This window comes from Scylla paramamosain, chromosome 37 (genome assembly GCF_035594125.1).
Source record: "Scylla paramamosain isolate STU-SP2022 chromosome 37, ASM3559412v1, whole genome shotgun sequence".
NCBI lineage: Eukaryota > Metazoa > Arthropoda > Malacostraca > Decapoda > Portunidae > Scylla > Scylla paramamosain.
Window position 1 is genome coordinate 230,001 of NC_087187.1, and position 15,398 is coordinate 245,398.

General features: G+C 40.6%; 1 protein-coding gene across 2 annotated transcripts; it reads left to right on the top strand.

The window, feature by feature from the left end:
* Positions 1-1,312: 1,312 nt before the first annotated feature.
* Positions 1,313-14,442, top strand: LOC135091243 (transmembrane protein 120 homolog). Of its 2 annotated transcripts, none has more exons than XM_063988697.1 (10): positions 1,313-1,586; positions 4,387-4,505; positions 5,686-5,889; positions 6,532-6,624; positions 7,416-7,491; positions 7,915-8,056; positions 8,846-9,069; positions 9,532-9,695; positions 10,343-10,457; positions 11,260-14,442. In XM_063988697.1, the coding sequence occupies exons 1-10, from the start codon at positions 1,515-1,517 to the stop codon at positions 11,491-11,493; spliced, it is 1,443 nt and encodes a 480-aa protein (XP_063844767.1). In that variant the 5' UTR covers positions 1,313-1,514; the 3' UTR covers positions 11,494-14,442. The 2 variants fall into 2 exon arrangements, with proteins under 2 accessions (XP_063844767.1, XP_063844768.1); XM_063988698.1 differs by having other exon boundaries at positions 1,377-1,586; positions 5,713-5,889.
* The last annotated feature ends 956 nt before the right edge of the window (positions 14,443-15,398 follow it).

A 15,398-nucleotide genomic window follows, 5' to 3' on the forward strand; every position in this document is an offset into this window, starting at 1 on the left:
TATTCCTTCCATTGTCGCATTTCTTACTCCATTATTTCTCCTTATTTATACCCTTAAAGAGAGAGAGAGAGAGAGAGGAGAGAGAGAGAGAGGAGAGAGAGAGAGAGAGGAGAGAGAGAGAGAGAGAGAGAGAGAGAGGTGGGTCAGTTTCTTCATTCCGTCCTCAGGCGTTTTGCGAGTCTTGTCTAACAACTCTCGTGGAAGTGAGAGTTAATGAGAGGCGGTAGGCAAGAAGTGAGAGGGAAAGAATGGAAGGGGAATAGTCTTAAAATTCCATAATGAACAGGGATGGCAGGAATTTGGATGAGCTTTCCCCTAAATACATGAAAGAAAACGGAGGAAATTTATGTTTAATAGTGTTTTTAAAGAGATGAATTTGTAATATCTCGTTTTATTTTCAGTTGTCATATTTTTCTAAGTGTTTTTTTTGTTTTGTTTTACTGTTTAGTTTTTTTCTCTCTCTCTCTCTCTCTCTCTCTCTCTCTCTCTCTCTCTCTCTCTCTCTCTCTCTCTCTCTCTGGTATGTGTGTGTGTGCGTATGTATGTCATTCATTCCTTCATTCTTCCCTTGAGGATGAGGATGAGGGGGAAGAAGAAGAGAGGATGACAGAATGCTAAGAATAAGAGGAGGAGGAAGCGGAAGAGGAAGGGGAAGAAGCAGAAGTTACTGGGACGAGAGAGAGAGAGAGAGAGAGAGAGAGAGAGAGAGAGAGAGAGAGAGAGAGAGAGAGAGAGAGAGAGAGAGAGAGAGAGAGATGGTTTTAGTATTTTTATTTCTACTTATCATCCTCTTGCCTATAAAATTGTCTAATCTTTTAAAGCTCACCATTAACTCAACATTAACAATCTCATTTATTAGTCTATCCCATTCATTCAGCAATTATTTCCAATGTCTTCTTCAAATCTTACTTCATCAAGCCTGGGCCCATTATTTCTTGCCCAGTCCTGATAACTGACCTGATAACTTTGCTTCTTAATGCACGGGAACATGATACGAGAAACACAAGGGACAGAGAGAGAGAGATGCAGATAACTTGGCTAATGGTGTGACACGTGACTTGCTGATAGACAGAATTGTTCACAGGTGATGCTCTGCCCTCAGGACCTCAGCAGACTGCAATAATTATCCAATGCACGGTGCAGTCTGGGTCGGATCCTAGATATGTTGGTTATGATCGCACCGCGCCTGCAGATCACTGAATAGAAACCAAGCCAAAGAAATATGCACTGAAACACACACATTCCCACGTTAAAAAAAAGGACAGATTAGACTAAGTGAGATAAGAGATAATAAGAGGAGGGGACTGTAGAGTGGAGGAGATCACAGGAGGACCTAACATACACCCAGACCAAGACCAGAGTGAAGCAGCAAGCGAGCCTGTGTTTGGTGTGTGTCTGAGTGAGCCAGTGTTTACCTGCGTCAGCTGAGAGGCGGGTGGGGTGCGGTGAGCCTGCCAGCCTGCCAACCTGCCCCTGCCTCCCCTGCTTTCCCTGCCTGCCCCTGTACCTCAACCATGGAGCACAATGACATAGACGCCTGCATAGAGGAGTGGGAGACCCTCAGCAATGAGTACAGGGCCCTTGAAGTACGTAAATGTGAAAGGAGTTCGTAATGATGTGCCCATGTGAATGTGAATGTTTTTGTTTTTGTTCCCACCACGCGGGTTTTAGCTGTTACTACGACTATTGCAGATTTTGAGAGCATTTAGGAAGTGTGTAAATATTTAGGGTACGCTGAATTTCCGGCCATGTGAATGTTGGGTTTTTTGGGCTTTTTGTTCACACGACGCGGTTTTTTTGACTTACTGCTAAACTCTTAGATTATTCGTAGTTTTAAGAGTAGTTTCAAGGCCACTGGGGTGTGTTAGTAAGAGTAGTGTGTTTTTTTTTTTAACTGGAAGGGATATATTTAACATGTCGCTTGTGGTGGTGGTGGTGGTGGTGAAGGTGAAGGTGTTATATAATACTGGGTGGCGTGGAGTGTGTGTTTAAGAAATAGTTGATACTCTTTGCTTGGCTTGAACAAATCCCCTATGGCCAGGCTGTGTTTTTCCTTCAAGTTAGGGGTGCAGTTTTTCTCATTCCTCTTTAACAAGTTTTATTAGTGTTACATAGACTTCAGCCCTGAGGGAATTGCACTTAGAGGCCAGATTACCATGCACCTCCTCAGTCCTTCTGTTATGACTTCAGACATGACTGCTCGCTAAACAATTACTTTTGTGCATGACAGTTCATGAGACATTGTGGCCTTTAGTGGTGGTGGAGTTTGTACAGTGTGGCATAGGTGTGGCTGAGAAAATGGAGATGTAATTGTGTGGGAGGGAGATAATGATAAAAATTATAATATTCAGTTTATTAATCTTGCAGCCTCGCAACTGAAAATCCACATGTTATATCTTAGCTTATATTCTAACATACATACTACACCTTAAGTATTCATTAACCCTAAGGAAGTATCTTATGATTTGATATGATACGGATGAGGGTGTGAGGGCAAGGCCGGGAACTCTCTAGGCCAGGCATTGCCGGTTGTGTCATTACCAGCAGATTACACTTATGGATAGAGATGAGAGGTGGATAGGAGTACAGATGTGTGTTCTGTACAGGGACAGCCACGTGTAGGCCTGCTGGCTTCTTGCAGCTTCCCTTATGTTCTAAAAGTCTATCTATCTATCTATCTATCTATCTGTTTATATACCAGGCCACCAATCCTACAATTCAGACAAGGTACCACGCACACATGTGCACATCTTTCACACTCTTAACCCTGTTAGTGTGTTTGGAAAGTATCTGTCTATCTGTTTATCTATCTATCTATATACCAGGCCAGCAATCCCACATGGGCTGATCCAGACAAGGCACAACACACACGTCATTCATACTCTTAGCCCCGTCAGCCCCTGGTGGAAAGGGACAGTCTTGTGGACCACCCTTTAAGTAACAGAACACAGCAGACACAGTATTTCTTATCCTCCAGCATGTAGTTCCTGTAGCTATGAGTGTGAAGCGTGAGAGCTTGAGTGGGAGACATCTGAAATACTTATCTTTATCAGTGTAACTAGATGGCAGCTGATAAGAGAGTCTGTGCCGAACGACCCCCACCCTGGGCACCTTGAGTCACTGCATCGCTGTATCCAGGGGAGGGAGCCTGGCACACCAACTCATTATTACAGTACTTGCTGCTTTAGATTGGCTAATATAAAAAAAATAATGCTTTGACATGCTTAGAGGATGCATTTTATTTATTTTTTTTTTATGTAAGAGATTTAGGACAATAAAAACAAGAAAGTAAAATGGCCTACTGAGGTATGATATGATGAGAATAGAATATATTACACCACCTTATCTCTTTAGTCAGTTTAGTGTTTGATTTACACTTTTTTGTTGTGAGAATGTGCTTAAAAACATTTCCTTCTATTGTGTTCCTAAGAATGCAGAAATTATGTAACAAGTCAAAAGCATTTTATGACAGTCCAGTATATTTAAATAGGGAATGCATAGAAAAAAATGGATCCTTTGTTGTGTTTTTAACAATAACAGGAGTTAGACAAGCATGTTAGTCTGTATAACTTGTAAAACTGTACATCATTTGACTGTAAAGAGTGTGTCTGTAAAACTGTACATCATTTAATTGTAAAGAGTGTGGCTGAGTGGACAGGCTGAGGAGGAAGAGGACTAATGATGAGAGGAAAGGAATATCATTGTGTCCATGAGTGAGATGATTAGCAGGATTCGCATGTACAGCACCATCCCTGTCACATAACATAACTAAACCAAGAACAACATTTAGGTACACAACGCCTCTGCTATGCCACCTTGATATATAGACAGACAGGCAGCAACTTCATGTATTTCACAATCTATGGTAAAAGATTATCAAGTACCATCCTTACATAACACGAACAAGCCCCATAGCAAGAGAAACATTATCTATCTGAATGTTACTCTTGTGATAGCGCACTTCACTCATGTCGTGTGATAAGGAAGCTACCATACATGCTAATCCTTTACTGTGGATCACTAAATACATTAAACATGCACCTGTCTGTCTATATACCAGGCAGACATACTATACGAGTTACTATTATAAACATTCATCTTGTCATGGCATATTTTTCTTATGTAACAACGATGGTACATGCTAACCTTTACAGTAGTCATGAAATACACAAAATATCTACCTATCTGTAATACAGAAAGATAAAAGATCAGTAAGAAAGAGAAGAGAAATGCATCACACTCTTATCCATCAGTATACCAGACCAACACACCATACAGGATCAAAAAAGAGAAGAGAAGAGAAAGAAATACATCAGACATCTATCTGTCAGCATATCAGACCAACATACCACACAGGGTTACTAATCTAAGCACCTCCCTCTGCAGAAAATCCACAAGGAGTACCGACAGAAGCTGGAGGAATTGACACAGCTACAGACCAAGTGCACCAAGGGCATCGCACATCAGCGTTACCGCATCAACATCATCAAGCAGTCCCTCAAGAAGTGAGTGCGAAGTTCAGGAATGAGAGAGCTAGGAAGTTACCAGAGGGTTCGGTAATGGAGGAGAGGCTAATATAGAAAGCGTAAGGGATAAAAGTGGATTTAAATCTGAGTTTTGGAAGTTAAGAGAGGCTGAAAAAGAGTTAAATGGAGTAATATTGAGGATAAAAGGGTTTTGAAGTTGGTTTTGGAAGTTACTGGAGATTTGGCTGTGGAAGAGAGGCTGACAAAGAGAATGTAAGGGATAAAAAATGGGTTTGAAGGTGAGTTTTAGAAGTTACTGAGGGATTTGGTCATGGAGAAGAGGTGAAAAACAGAGAAGTTGTAAGAATTTGATGGGGCTTAGAAGGTCACTGAGAAATTTTGGATATGGAGAAGAGGCGGACAGAGGGAGTGCAAGGGAGGAACTGTAAGAATTAGTGTGAGTTTAGATATGGCTTTGGAAATTACTGGAGGGATGAAAAAGTGAGGGAAAACTTAGAGCCTTAGGGAGTTACTAAGAGACTGGTTATGAGGAAGAGGCTGACAGAAAAAAAAAATGTGTTTGAGAGTAATGTTAAGAATAAGAGTGAAAAGTGAGTGAAAGCTTATATAAGAGCTTGGTTATGTGGAAGAAGCTGACAGAGGGAGGGTAAGAGTGAGTTTGAATGTAGGTTGTAGAAGTTATTGGAGTTATTGAGGTAGTAGTAGTAGCAGTAATTTTTGTTTGTAGTGGTTTTATTTATATTATAGTTATTATTTATCATTGGCATTATATTTTTACATCCATTTGCTAACACAGCAGGCATTTGTAGAGTTAGTGGTTTTTTGTTCAGCATTTCTGTTTCTTTTTTATTTGTTTGCTCATTTATCTTATTTTATCTAATGCATTTGTATTTTGTTATAGCATATGCATGTTTATTGTTTTCTATTTGTTTTGGTGTGTTTCTATGCTTATTTATTCATTTATTTAGCCATTTATTTTGCATCATTTTATCTTTTTGGTGGCTACATAGTATATATATTTTCATTTAACTCAATTTCAGCATATATATTCATTAATGCATGCTATTCATTTATATTCATGGCCCACCTTTTTAATTTAGCCTTATGACCGGCATTCCCAAAGCCGCACACACCAGTAGTCCGTAGCAGCCTCAATAAACCTTCCCCCTGACTAAACCAGACCCACTTTGACGGGTAGGTCGCCTCTCACCCCGTCCTCCCACAGGCTGGACCACACCAATGACCCAGACAACAGCGAGAGGAATGAGCTGCTGCAGACTGACCTCATCCGGCGCAAGGCTCAGCTGTACGACATGGAGAACAGCATCCCCAAACCCAATGGACTGTACCTCAAGATTATCCTGGGCAATATCAATGTCTCTATACTCAACAAGGAGGAGAAGTGAGTCTTGGGGGAGATGACTGAAAGGAGGGGTTTTTTTTATTATTATTATTATTATTATTATTATTATTATTATTATTATTATTATTATTATTATTATTAAAGGGTAAGAAAATTAAGATTAAAAAGTAAAAAGGCCCACTGAGGTGCTGGTCCCCAAACAGTCAAAAGTGATAATAAAAAATTAAAGACATGGATGGTTCAAAGTCAAAACTCAAGGTGAAAACAGTTTATTGCTGCAGAGTATTATCACATCAAGATAAACAAAGTACTTGCAAGGCACAGGCTGCTAAAATTGAAGGTAGACAGAGGGAAATAGAAAAAAAAATAACATCAAAACTTGCTTCGTCAGTCAATAGATTATGTTATTTTTACTTGTTAGGTAAGATGAATGTTGCATGGATACTAAGGTGTTTTTTACTCAACAGAGAGTTAGCATGAGTGTTGTGTGGATTATTTAGGCTGCTCTTTTACTCAGTGGATAAGTGGATGAATAGGTATTGCTTTTAAGACCTTTTTCCACATAGGGATTAACTTTTCAATATTATGACCTTATTCTAAGCTTATTCTAAGCTTAATATGTGCAGTATTTTGTATATCCAACTAATCAATTCTCTCTCTCTATCTCTCTCTCTCTCTCAGGTACCGATACAAGGATGAATACGAAAAATTCAAACTGGTTATTAATTTAGTTGCCATTGCCATCTCTACTTTCAACCTCCTCACGAATTTCAGGTTTGTGTTTCCCTTTGTGTTGTGTATTCTTGGTTGTGTGTGTGTGGAACGGAAGGAAGGATAATATTTTCTTGGTGGTCATTATTTTGGATAATTTTTGTTTGAACGCAGTGTTTGTGTGTTTCGTGTTCTTTGATGTGATGGGTGCGTGAACTTTTTTGTTGTAGTTTTATTGTGTTTGGAACCGAAAATTGTGTTGTTTCGGTGGTCTTTGTTGGTTTGTGTTTTATTTATAGATATAATGCTTGGTTAATCGTGTTTGTTATTCTGGTTTTATGAATATTTTTTCTGTTTTTCATCATTGTTTTGTTATGGCATGTTTTGAACTGAAAATTGTTCCTTTGATATTTCTTGTGTTGTGTTTTATTTGAAGACTGCACTTGCTTTCTTTTGTTTATTTATGTGACTTCATTAATGTTTTCTCCAGTGTTTCATTTATATTTTCCTGGTGAATATTTTTTTCCAGTGTTATATCATGTTTCTTCTTCACAATTATTTCCTCCAAGGTTTCATTTATATCACATTTTCCCTCATGAACATATGCAGTGTTTCATTTCATGGACCACCTCACTACACCCGGGAGCCGTGCCTAAGGAGGGGGTGGTCCACGAGACTGTCCCTTTCTGCTGAGGACTGACAGGGCTAAGAGTGTGTATGACGTGTGTGAGTGTCTGGTGTTTTGTCTGGGCTGCCCTGTGTGGGATTGCCAGCCTGGTACAGAGAATAGAATAGAATAGTTTTGTGTTGATGAATATTGTGTCTAGTGTGTGACCTCTGCCATGTCTCCCCAGAACGGCGGACTTGCTGCACATGTTCCTGCTGGTGTGGTACTACTGCACACTCACCATCAGGGAGAGTATTCTCAAGGTGAGGCTGCTGGGGTGCACTGGGGCTCCTCTCATACTCACACACACACATACACTTGGGTAGTTGAAAAGATATTACAGGGAGGACTCATTAAGACCAGAAGATTGTTTGTTAAAGACATGAAAAGATGAGATAGACTTTATTTACAACTTTTGAGAAGAGGAGAGATATATAAGCTGCTGCAATTCATGAAAAAATATTATAGTAATTTTTCAGCTTTCTCAAGACATGTTTTTCCCAAATCTGTATGGCATTGGTATATTTTTTACAGGTGTGAGGAGAAAACACCAACATCACAACCCTTGGCAGATTCTAAACCACCACTTACATTACCCCACTGTCCTATGCATTACTGTGAACTCTATTTGTTGTGGCATCATAATTCAATCCCCAGTTTGAAGCCCCTCCCTGTGCCTCCTGCAGGTGAACGGGTCCAGAATCAAGGGGTGGTGGCGGGCACATCACTTCATCTCCACAGTGCTGTCCGGCATCCTGCTCATCTGGCCCAACGGGGAGACCTACTATGCCTTCAGGAGACAGTTCATGCTCTTCAACATCTATATTAGTGAGTCCATGCTTTCTCACTCACCAGCAACATCTTGGTTCTCAGTTGTCTCATTTCCTTTGTTTTTCGTGAGGATTTTTTGTGCTGGAGATGTTTGTTGATGCATTGAACTGTTCCCATTCATTCTCTTCCTTTGGGTCACACGTTTCCTCATTTCCTTTTATGTTTTATGTTTTGTGAGTTGTTTGTTTGTCGCCTGAACTGTTTTCGTTCATTCTCTTCCTCTGGTCTCTGTTGTTTTCTTTCTTTTGTTTAGTGAGGATGTTTACTTGTACTGCTGATGTTTGTTTGTACCTTGAGCTATTTCTGTTCATTCTCTTCATCCAGGTCACATAAAAGCACCTTGTCTCCTGTCCTCTTTTCTGCTTTGTGAGGATGGGGTTTGCATTACAGATATTTGTGCCTCTCTCTACCTATCTCCATTCATTCTCATCCTGTATTACTAATTGACATGTTTACCATTTTCTCAGTCATGTCATACTGTTAACATCTCAGCCACTTTTTAACAACATCACATTGTATTCTTAATCCTTTCACTCTGATTAGCAACAGTTCACTCCATTAAGAACTGTGCATGGAGTTTTTATTAGTAAGAACAAGAAGCAAAGGGGTGAAAAGAAAAGATTTTGCAATTTCTAGTATTTATAATGTTTGGAGGTGACTGCAGAACAAGAATAAATGACTCAAAGTAGTTAATGATTGAGGAAATATGTACGAAATAGCAGGGAAAGGGTATGTTATATCATGCCCCATCAGCTGTGTCCTCAGCATCACCTCCTCCTTCCCCAGGCTTTGTGCAGTACCTGATGTTCATGTACCAACGTGGGTGTCTGTACCGCCTCAAGGCCCTAGGGGAGCGCCACAACATGGACATCACAGTGGAGGGCTTTCACTCCTGGATGTGGCGAGGGCTTGGCTTCATCATCCCCTTCCTCCTCATTGGCTACATCTGGGAGCTTTACAATGCATACACTCTCTACCTCCTCTCCTTCAGTGACAAGGCAGAGTGGCATGTGAGTCTGTGCATGTGTTAGTTAGTGTGTCTATGCAGTTTCTACCTCCTCCTTCAGTGACAAGGCAGAGTGGTATATGAGTTTGTGTGTGTGTGTGTGTTGATGTGTGTGTTAGTTGGTCTGTCTGTGCAGTTTCTACCTCCTCCTTCACTGACAAGACAGAGTGGCATGTGAATCTATGTGTGTGTTGTTAGTCTGTCAGTACATCAAGCTAACAGTCCCACACAGGTTGGCCCAGACAAAGCACCATACACACTCACACACACACACACACACACACACACACACTCCTAGCCCCCATCATCAATCTTGTGTACCACCCTACTACACCCCAACACCCCAAACTCATGAGTAACATATTAGAAGTTACTTTTGAGCATACCTATAAACTCTGGCATGGAAAACACTATATAATTTTGTAACTTTCTCTCTCTCTCTCTCTCTCTCTTTCTCTTTGTGCAGGTGATCACGCTGGCAGCCCTGTTCCTGCTGCTGTTCCTGGGCAACACCCTCACCACGCTGTCCGTCATCCCACAGAAGCTGAAGGAGCGCATGAAGTTTAAGTATCGCTTCACTCGCCTTGACAAGTATATCTGGACTCACAAGAAGCGCCGTGTCTCCTTCAGGTAGTGTGGTGGTGGTGGTGGTGCTGGTTGGATAGGCTGTGTGTTCTTGTGTTGTGACAGAATTTTGTGGTGGTGTTTATCTTTGGTTTATTTCTAGTTGTCAGGTTTTCCTTTTCTCTAAATTTTCTCAGAACTATTATTAATTTACTCTTGTGTGGAGTTTCAAAATTTCCCTAAGCTATCATTAACTTATATTCTTCCTTAGTTATAGATTGTCTCTGAGTTTCCAGTCTTGCTCAGTCAAAAGTTTCCTCTGAACTGTCAACTCTAGTCTTCAAGGTTTCCAAAGTGTGTCTCCCTTTGAAATACTGTTATGAACTCACATCTTCTGAGTTACAAATTTTCTCGGACTATTATTAATCTACATTCCTCTTCAACTAAAATCTCCTCGACTTTTAAATTTTATTTCTGAGCTATTACCAAGTTGCATCTTCCTGAATAACATTTCCTACTGAACCATTATTAATTAACATTCTTTCTCAGTTACAAATTTTCTCTGATCTTTTATCACCTTAAATCTTTCCAAAGTGCAAAGTGTCTCTACTAAACTTTTAATAATTTACATTCTTTCTGAGTTACAAACTCTCTATGAACTGCAACAGATTCTTCCACAGTTATCAAGTATCTCTCTTTGTCTCCCCCTCCAGGAACCCAGAGTCACCCCAGAGACGCACACCAGCTGCACGAGCCGCCTCCTTCTCTCGGAAGCGGCCGGGCATGAGGGAGGAGGAGGAGGCACCACAGGTCACGCCACCCAACCAGGTAACAGCACCAACCTATCACCAGTACTTTTTTTTCCCTCACTTACTTTTAATGTTAATTGTATAACTATTTAAATTTTAGTCTTTTTTACATTCTAGTTTTATTTTGATGTTATTGATCTTTGTCATTTTTGTTTGGGAAGTGATGAGTGTTTGCATTTTCACCTTGTTTTCTTTAAATTTAGTCTGTGTTTGAATTTTTCTTTTTTATATTCCATTTTTCTTGGTGTTGTTGGTTATCTTAATTTTCTTTTTATTCTGTATGTGTTTGTGTCTGTGATCTGTTTTATCACACTCTTCTTTGCCCAATTTTCTTGTCTTTTCTTTTTGCTCATGTCTATCTAATGCTGTGCCTTTACAAACTTACCTCTTTTCTTGATGTTATTGATTATCTCTTTTTTTTTTTCTTTTTATTGTGTATGTATTTGTACCGGTAATCTGTTTAATCATACTTTTGTTTGTCCCATTTCCTTGTCTTTTTTCCAATACATCCTGGGTAGGTAATGTATATATAAGCATCTAATGTCTTGCCTGTACAAACTTTAATTTTCTTGGAAGTGTGAGGCAGCATCAAAGAAAATAATAATACACTGGCATAGGACATTTCTATCTATCCATTCCTGTATTTTTATCCATTTTTAAGTCTCCAAAAGTGTGTTAGGAATGTAGAAATATACTTGACCCTGACTTGTTTAGGAGTGTTGGTCTTTGAATTGGTTATGTTGTTCTTTGATTATCTCTTGTGATGTGCAGGGCCTGGCATTATGAATTACTTGTGTTTCTTGTATTGTTACATGTTATAGGTGACAACTATTGATGATGAGAACGCGAGCACTGAGAATGGGGACGAGGGTAATAATTTGAACAAGATGCTGAACGATATAACGAAAGACATCGACTTTGAGAAGGTGGACCAGGAGAATGAGGACGAGTCAGGCCAGGAGGAGACGTCCAATGAGGAGATCACCAACGGGGAGGAGGAGGGCGACAAGAAGCAGGAGGGGGACGCTGAGACAGAGACCAAGAAGGAAAAATAGATGGTGGTTTGATGAGAAAAGAAGCATTGGTGCATTACTCTCCTTGAACAGCAGCCTTCCAGTCACCATAACTACAGAATCAAACTTTTTCAATATCTCCGTTCTTAGGGATTTGTTCTCCCTCTCTCATCCCACGGCCTCCAGATAACCTTGGGTCTTTTGTATAGTGAGAGTCTTGCCACTAGTTAATTTAAGTGGGATGGTAGACATTTCTCAGGACTGTGAAAAGATGTTAATTTTATATAAGTAGCCTTGCCCTCCCGTCTGTCATATTGTAGATGCTGGATGGGGAAAGATGTCACATTAATCAGTGTAGCTTTGCAGCCTTACACACACAACTCTCCTCCATACCCAAGACATTCAGAAGTTCCTTGCGTTTCTTGCATTTTTTTGCGTTTTCCAGACTGTCCTCAGGTAATCCTTGTAGTGTGTGACCCTCACTCACCCTGCAGCCTGTGTTCTGGTGACCCACGGCTTCGAGGTTCAGCGTGTGTGTGTGTGTGTGTACATGAGGGAAACAGCCTCACTCTCCACACGTGACTTGGTGGCACTGGGCAGTGGTAGGCCTGCTCTGTTTGTCTGAGGTTGATGTAGTCGTCACTAAAGGGGCCAAGCTTGACAATATTTTCTTCCTTCTTCTTCTGCTAGTGAATCTTGACACGTGCAGATAGATACAGCTGGGCTGGGCTGGGCTGTGTTATGCTGGTGTGGTGGGTGTATTTGGCAGCCTGACGTGTTGTTGGCTGAGGCGTGTTGAGTCGTCTTCAGTCTTAGGGTGACTTGCATTAGAGTTGACATGTGCAAAGGGAGGAAAGGAAAGTAAAGTGCATATTTTGTTCATTTTTACTGTGACCAGAGATGTATGTTTTTTCATTTGTCTATTTTTTTGTGTGGTAGGTAGGTAGACACGAATTTGGTGGAACTGCTCGCAGACTTGACACTACAATAAAGTATGCCTTTCCAGACAACTATTTTGATAATTAGAGAACTAGGAAATTGAAGATAACATATTTAGATAAATTTGTACAGTTCTCATGCAGCAAGAGAACCACAGGGAGAAGCAAGCAGCACTCCTGGCGTGGTGATGAAGGTGACACATAGCGGAGGTCTGTGCCTGAGCTGTGAAACTCTCAGGATTCAGCGCCACCAATAGGACATGAACAGAACCCATTGCTGGTGATAAACTAAGACCATGGCTGAGTCTGCACACAGTCACCCAGATAATAGGGTAGCAAAGGTGATGCAGGTGGCAGAGGTCCTGTGGCTGAGCAGTGACACTCGGGTTGTACCACCAGCAGCAACACCTGAAAAAAAATAACTGCTGGCTATGTGTTTAAAACCAGGGCTCATTCTGTACACAGGGATTCAGATAATAGGGCAGAAAAGATGGTGCAGGTGGCAGAGATTCTTTGCCTGAGCAGTGACAGTCTTGGGACATATCACCATCAACAGACAATGAAAAAACACTGCTGGATATGTTTTTAATACCAGGGCTCATTCTATTCACAGGCACTCAGATATTGAGGTGACAGATGACAGAGGTGGCAGAGGTCCTGTACCTGAGTAGTGACACTCAGGACGTACCACCACCAGCAGAAGCAGGTGAAATCCCTCTCTGCTAAGACTGGGACTCATTGTTTAAACAGGCACCCAGATGTAGAGGTCCCTGTGTTGCATTATGCCTGTCACAGCCAGTCTTTCCTTCACTATTGCAGGTGTATGAGTGGAGACAACTCTTGCCTCTCATTGGCATCTGTCAGGGAGTCACTGTGTCCCTGGCAATTTTGTGAGAGGAGGCTAGGAAGTGTGTAATGTGTAGTGTAGTTAGTCTCTTGGGTTGTCTCTAGGAAGTGTCCAGGGAATGTGTGGGACTGTGGACACAAGATGAGTAGCAACGGGTTATCCATGAAATGAAGACTTCCATTACCTGTGCTTCCACTGATGGACAGCACGTGTCCTTGTGACTGCCAGCACACTGTGGAGATGTTGTGCTGTGGACACTGAGAGGTTGGAGCTGCTCTGTCACCCCTTGTGCTGTCTGTCGGTCTGAACAGTCATGCTAAACTTGCACTATAACATCCTATTAATCTTGAGAGACAAGCAGTTATTGGGTTCACATTAGCCAGTTCTCGTCAGTCATGTCTTTTGAAATCACTGAATGTTCACCGTGACATGCTATCAATATTGACAGACCATTGTATTCAAGGTTTGCATTGGCCAGTTCCTGTCAGTCATGTCTTCTAGAATCACCAAACTTTCACCACAACATCACATTAATCTTGAAGAACCAGCAGTCATTTGATTCACATTGGCCAGTCCTTGTCAGTCATATCTTCAGTAACCATACTAAGCATACACAACAACCACTAATCTTGAAGAACAGCAGTCATGGGGTTCACATTGGCCAGTCCTTGTTAGCTTTTGGTTCATTGTCTTTGTGTGTGGTGTTGTGGAGGTCCTGGAAGCTGAGGGAGGTGGACAGCAGCACTTTGTGGTGGGCAGGAGGGATAACAAGCTGATACAAATGTCAAAGGAGGAATCTTGAGTCCCCTGTACAATTAACCCTTTCACCACGACACAGTGAGTCGCAACACTAGAATTGCTCTGTACATTTGTTACAGACACCTATGAGAAAGAGACAGGCATGAAAAGGCTAGGTTTTTTCCAATGTTTAACTAGTATAGTGTTTAAAAAACAGATGTATAGTGAAGGGAAATGTATCTGAATGGCTTGTGAGGTTGTGTAATGAAGGGAAATGTACTTGAGTGGCTTGTGACTAAGAAACCATGTCTTATATAGCAGTGGAAGGGTGAAACATGACATCAGCATCCCCTGCACAACATCAAGTATACATAACTAAACAAAGATATTCTGTGTAAAGCCAGTCTTTTTTTTTTCTGTAGCTGTAGCAAAGTGATATCGCACAAATATATTGGTATGCATAATAATTTTCTGTGCCTTTTCAAAACACTTGTTCCTTTTTTTTTTTTTTTCAGAAAGTGGTGGAGACTTGGTTTCCTTTTTTCTATATATGGCTTTGTTGATTATTTATCATGATGTATATTTTGTTTTCTTTCTTTTTATTTATTTATTTATTTATTTTATTTGTGTGTGTATTTTGTTTGATTTCTTTGTTGATGTTTTGGCTTTGTCTCTTTGGGTTAAAACAATACTCACCTCAGTTAGTCTTTGAAGTTTTCCACATCTCTGCCCTTCAGTCTGGATGGGTGTTGTCACTGAAGCAATGGGCTCTAGTAATTAGTAGGAATCACAGTTATTTGTATCCCTAACCAGATTCAAACCCAACCTCTCATAACAAGACCCAAACCCAGTCTTTTCTAACCAAACTTGATCAACCTAACCTTTCCTAACCAGACTCAAACCCAGTCTTTTCTAACCAAACTTGATCAACCTAACCTTTCCTAAGCAGACTCAAACCTAGTCTTTTCTAACCAAACTTGATCAACCTAGAATTTCCTAAGCAAACCTAACCTCAACCTTTCCTGACCAGACTTAGCAAACCCAACCTTTCCTAACCAAACCTTGCAAACCCAATCTTTCCTAACCAAACTTAGCAAACCCAACCTTTCCTAACACTGCCTAATGAACCTAAGTCTAGTCTAATCTAAGGTGACTGTATCTGAACTTAAAACAGACCTTTTTTAAAGTTTAATAAGTTATATTCAACTGAAAATAACCCTACCAGAACTTCAACCTAACTTAATTTGGCCTCACCTAAATTAACTTGAACTTGAACTGATTTTCATTTTAATCATAGAAAAATCACCTTAACTGACCTACCATAACCATACTGAACTGAACTAGAAAAAATCAGGCTTGACCTCTCTTAACCTTACCTAAATTAACTGGATTCTAACCTGCCCTAACTTGACCCAGCCTAAAAG

Coding starts and splice junctions, on each gene's coding strand:
- LOC135091243 (XM_063988697.1), top strand. CDS start 1,515: ATGGAGCACAATGACATAGACGCCTGCATAGAGGAGTGGGAGACCCTC. Junction 8,057..8,845: donor GCTCTTCAACATCTATATTA/GTGAGTCCATGC, acceptor CTCCTTCCCCAG/GCTTTGTGCAGTACCTGATG. Junction 9,070..9,531: donor GTGACAAGGCAGAGTGGCAT/GTGAGTCTGTGC, acceptor CTCTTTGTGCAG/GTGATCACGCTGGCAGCCCT.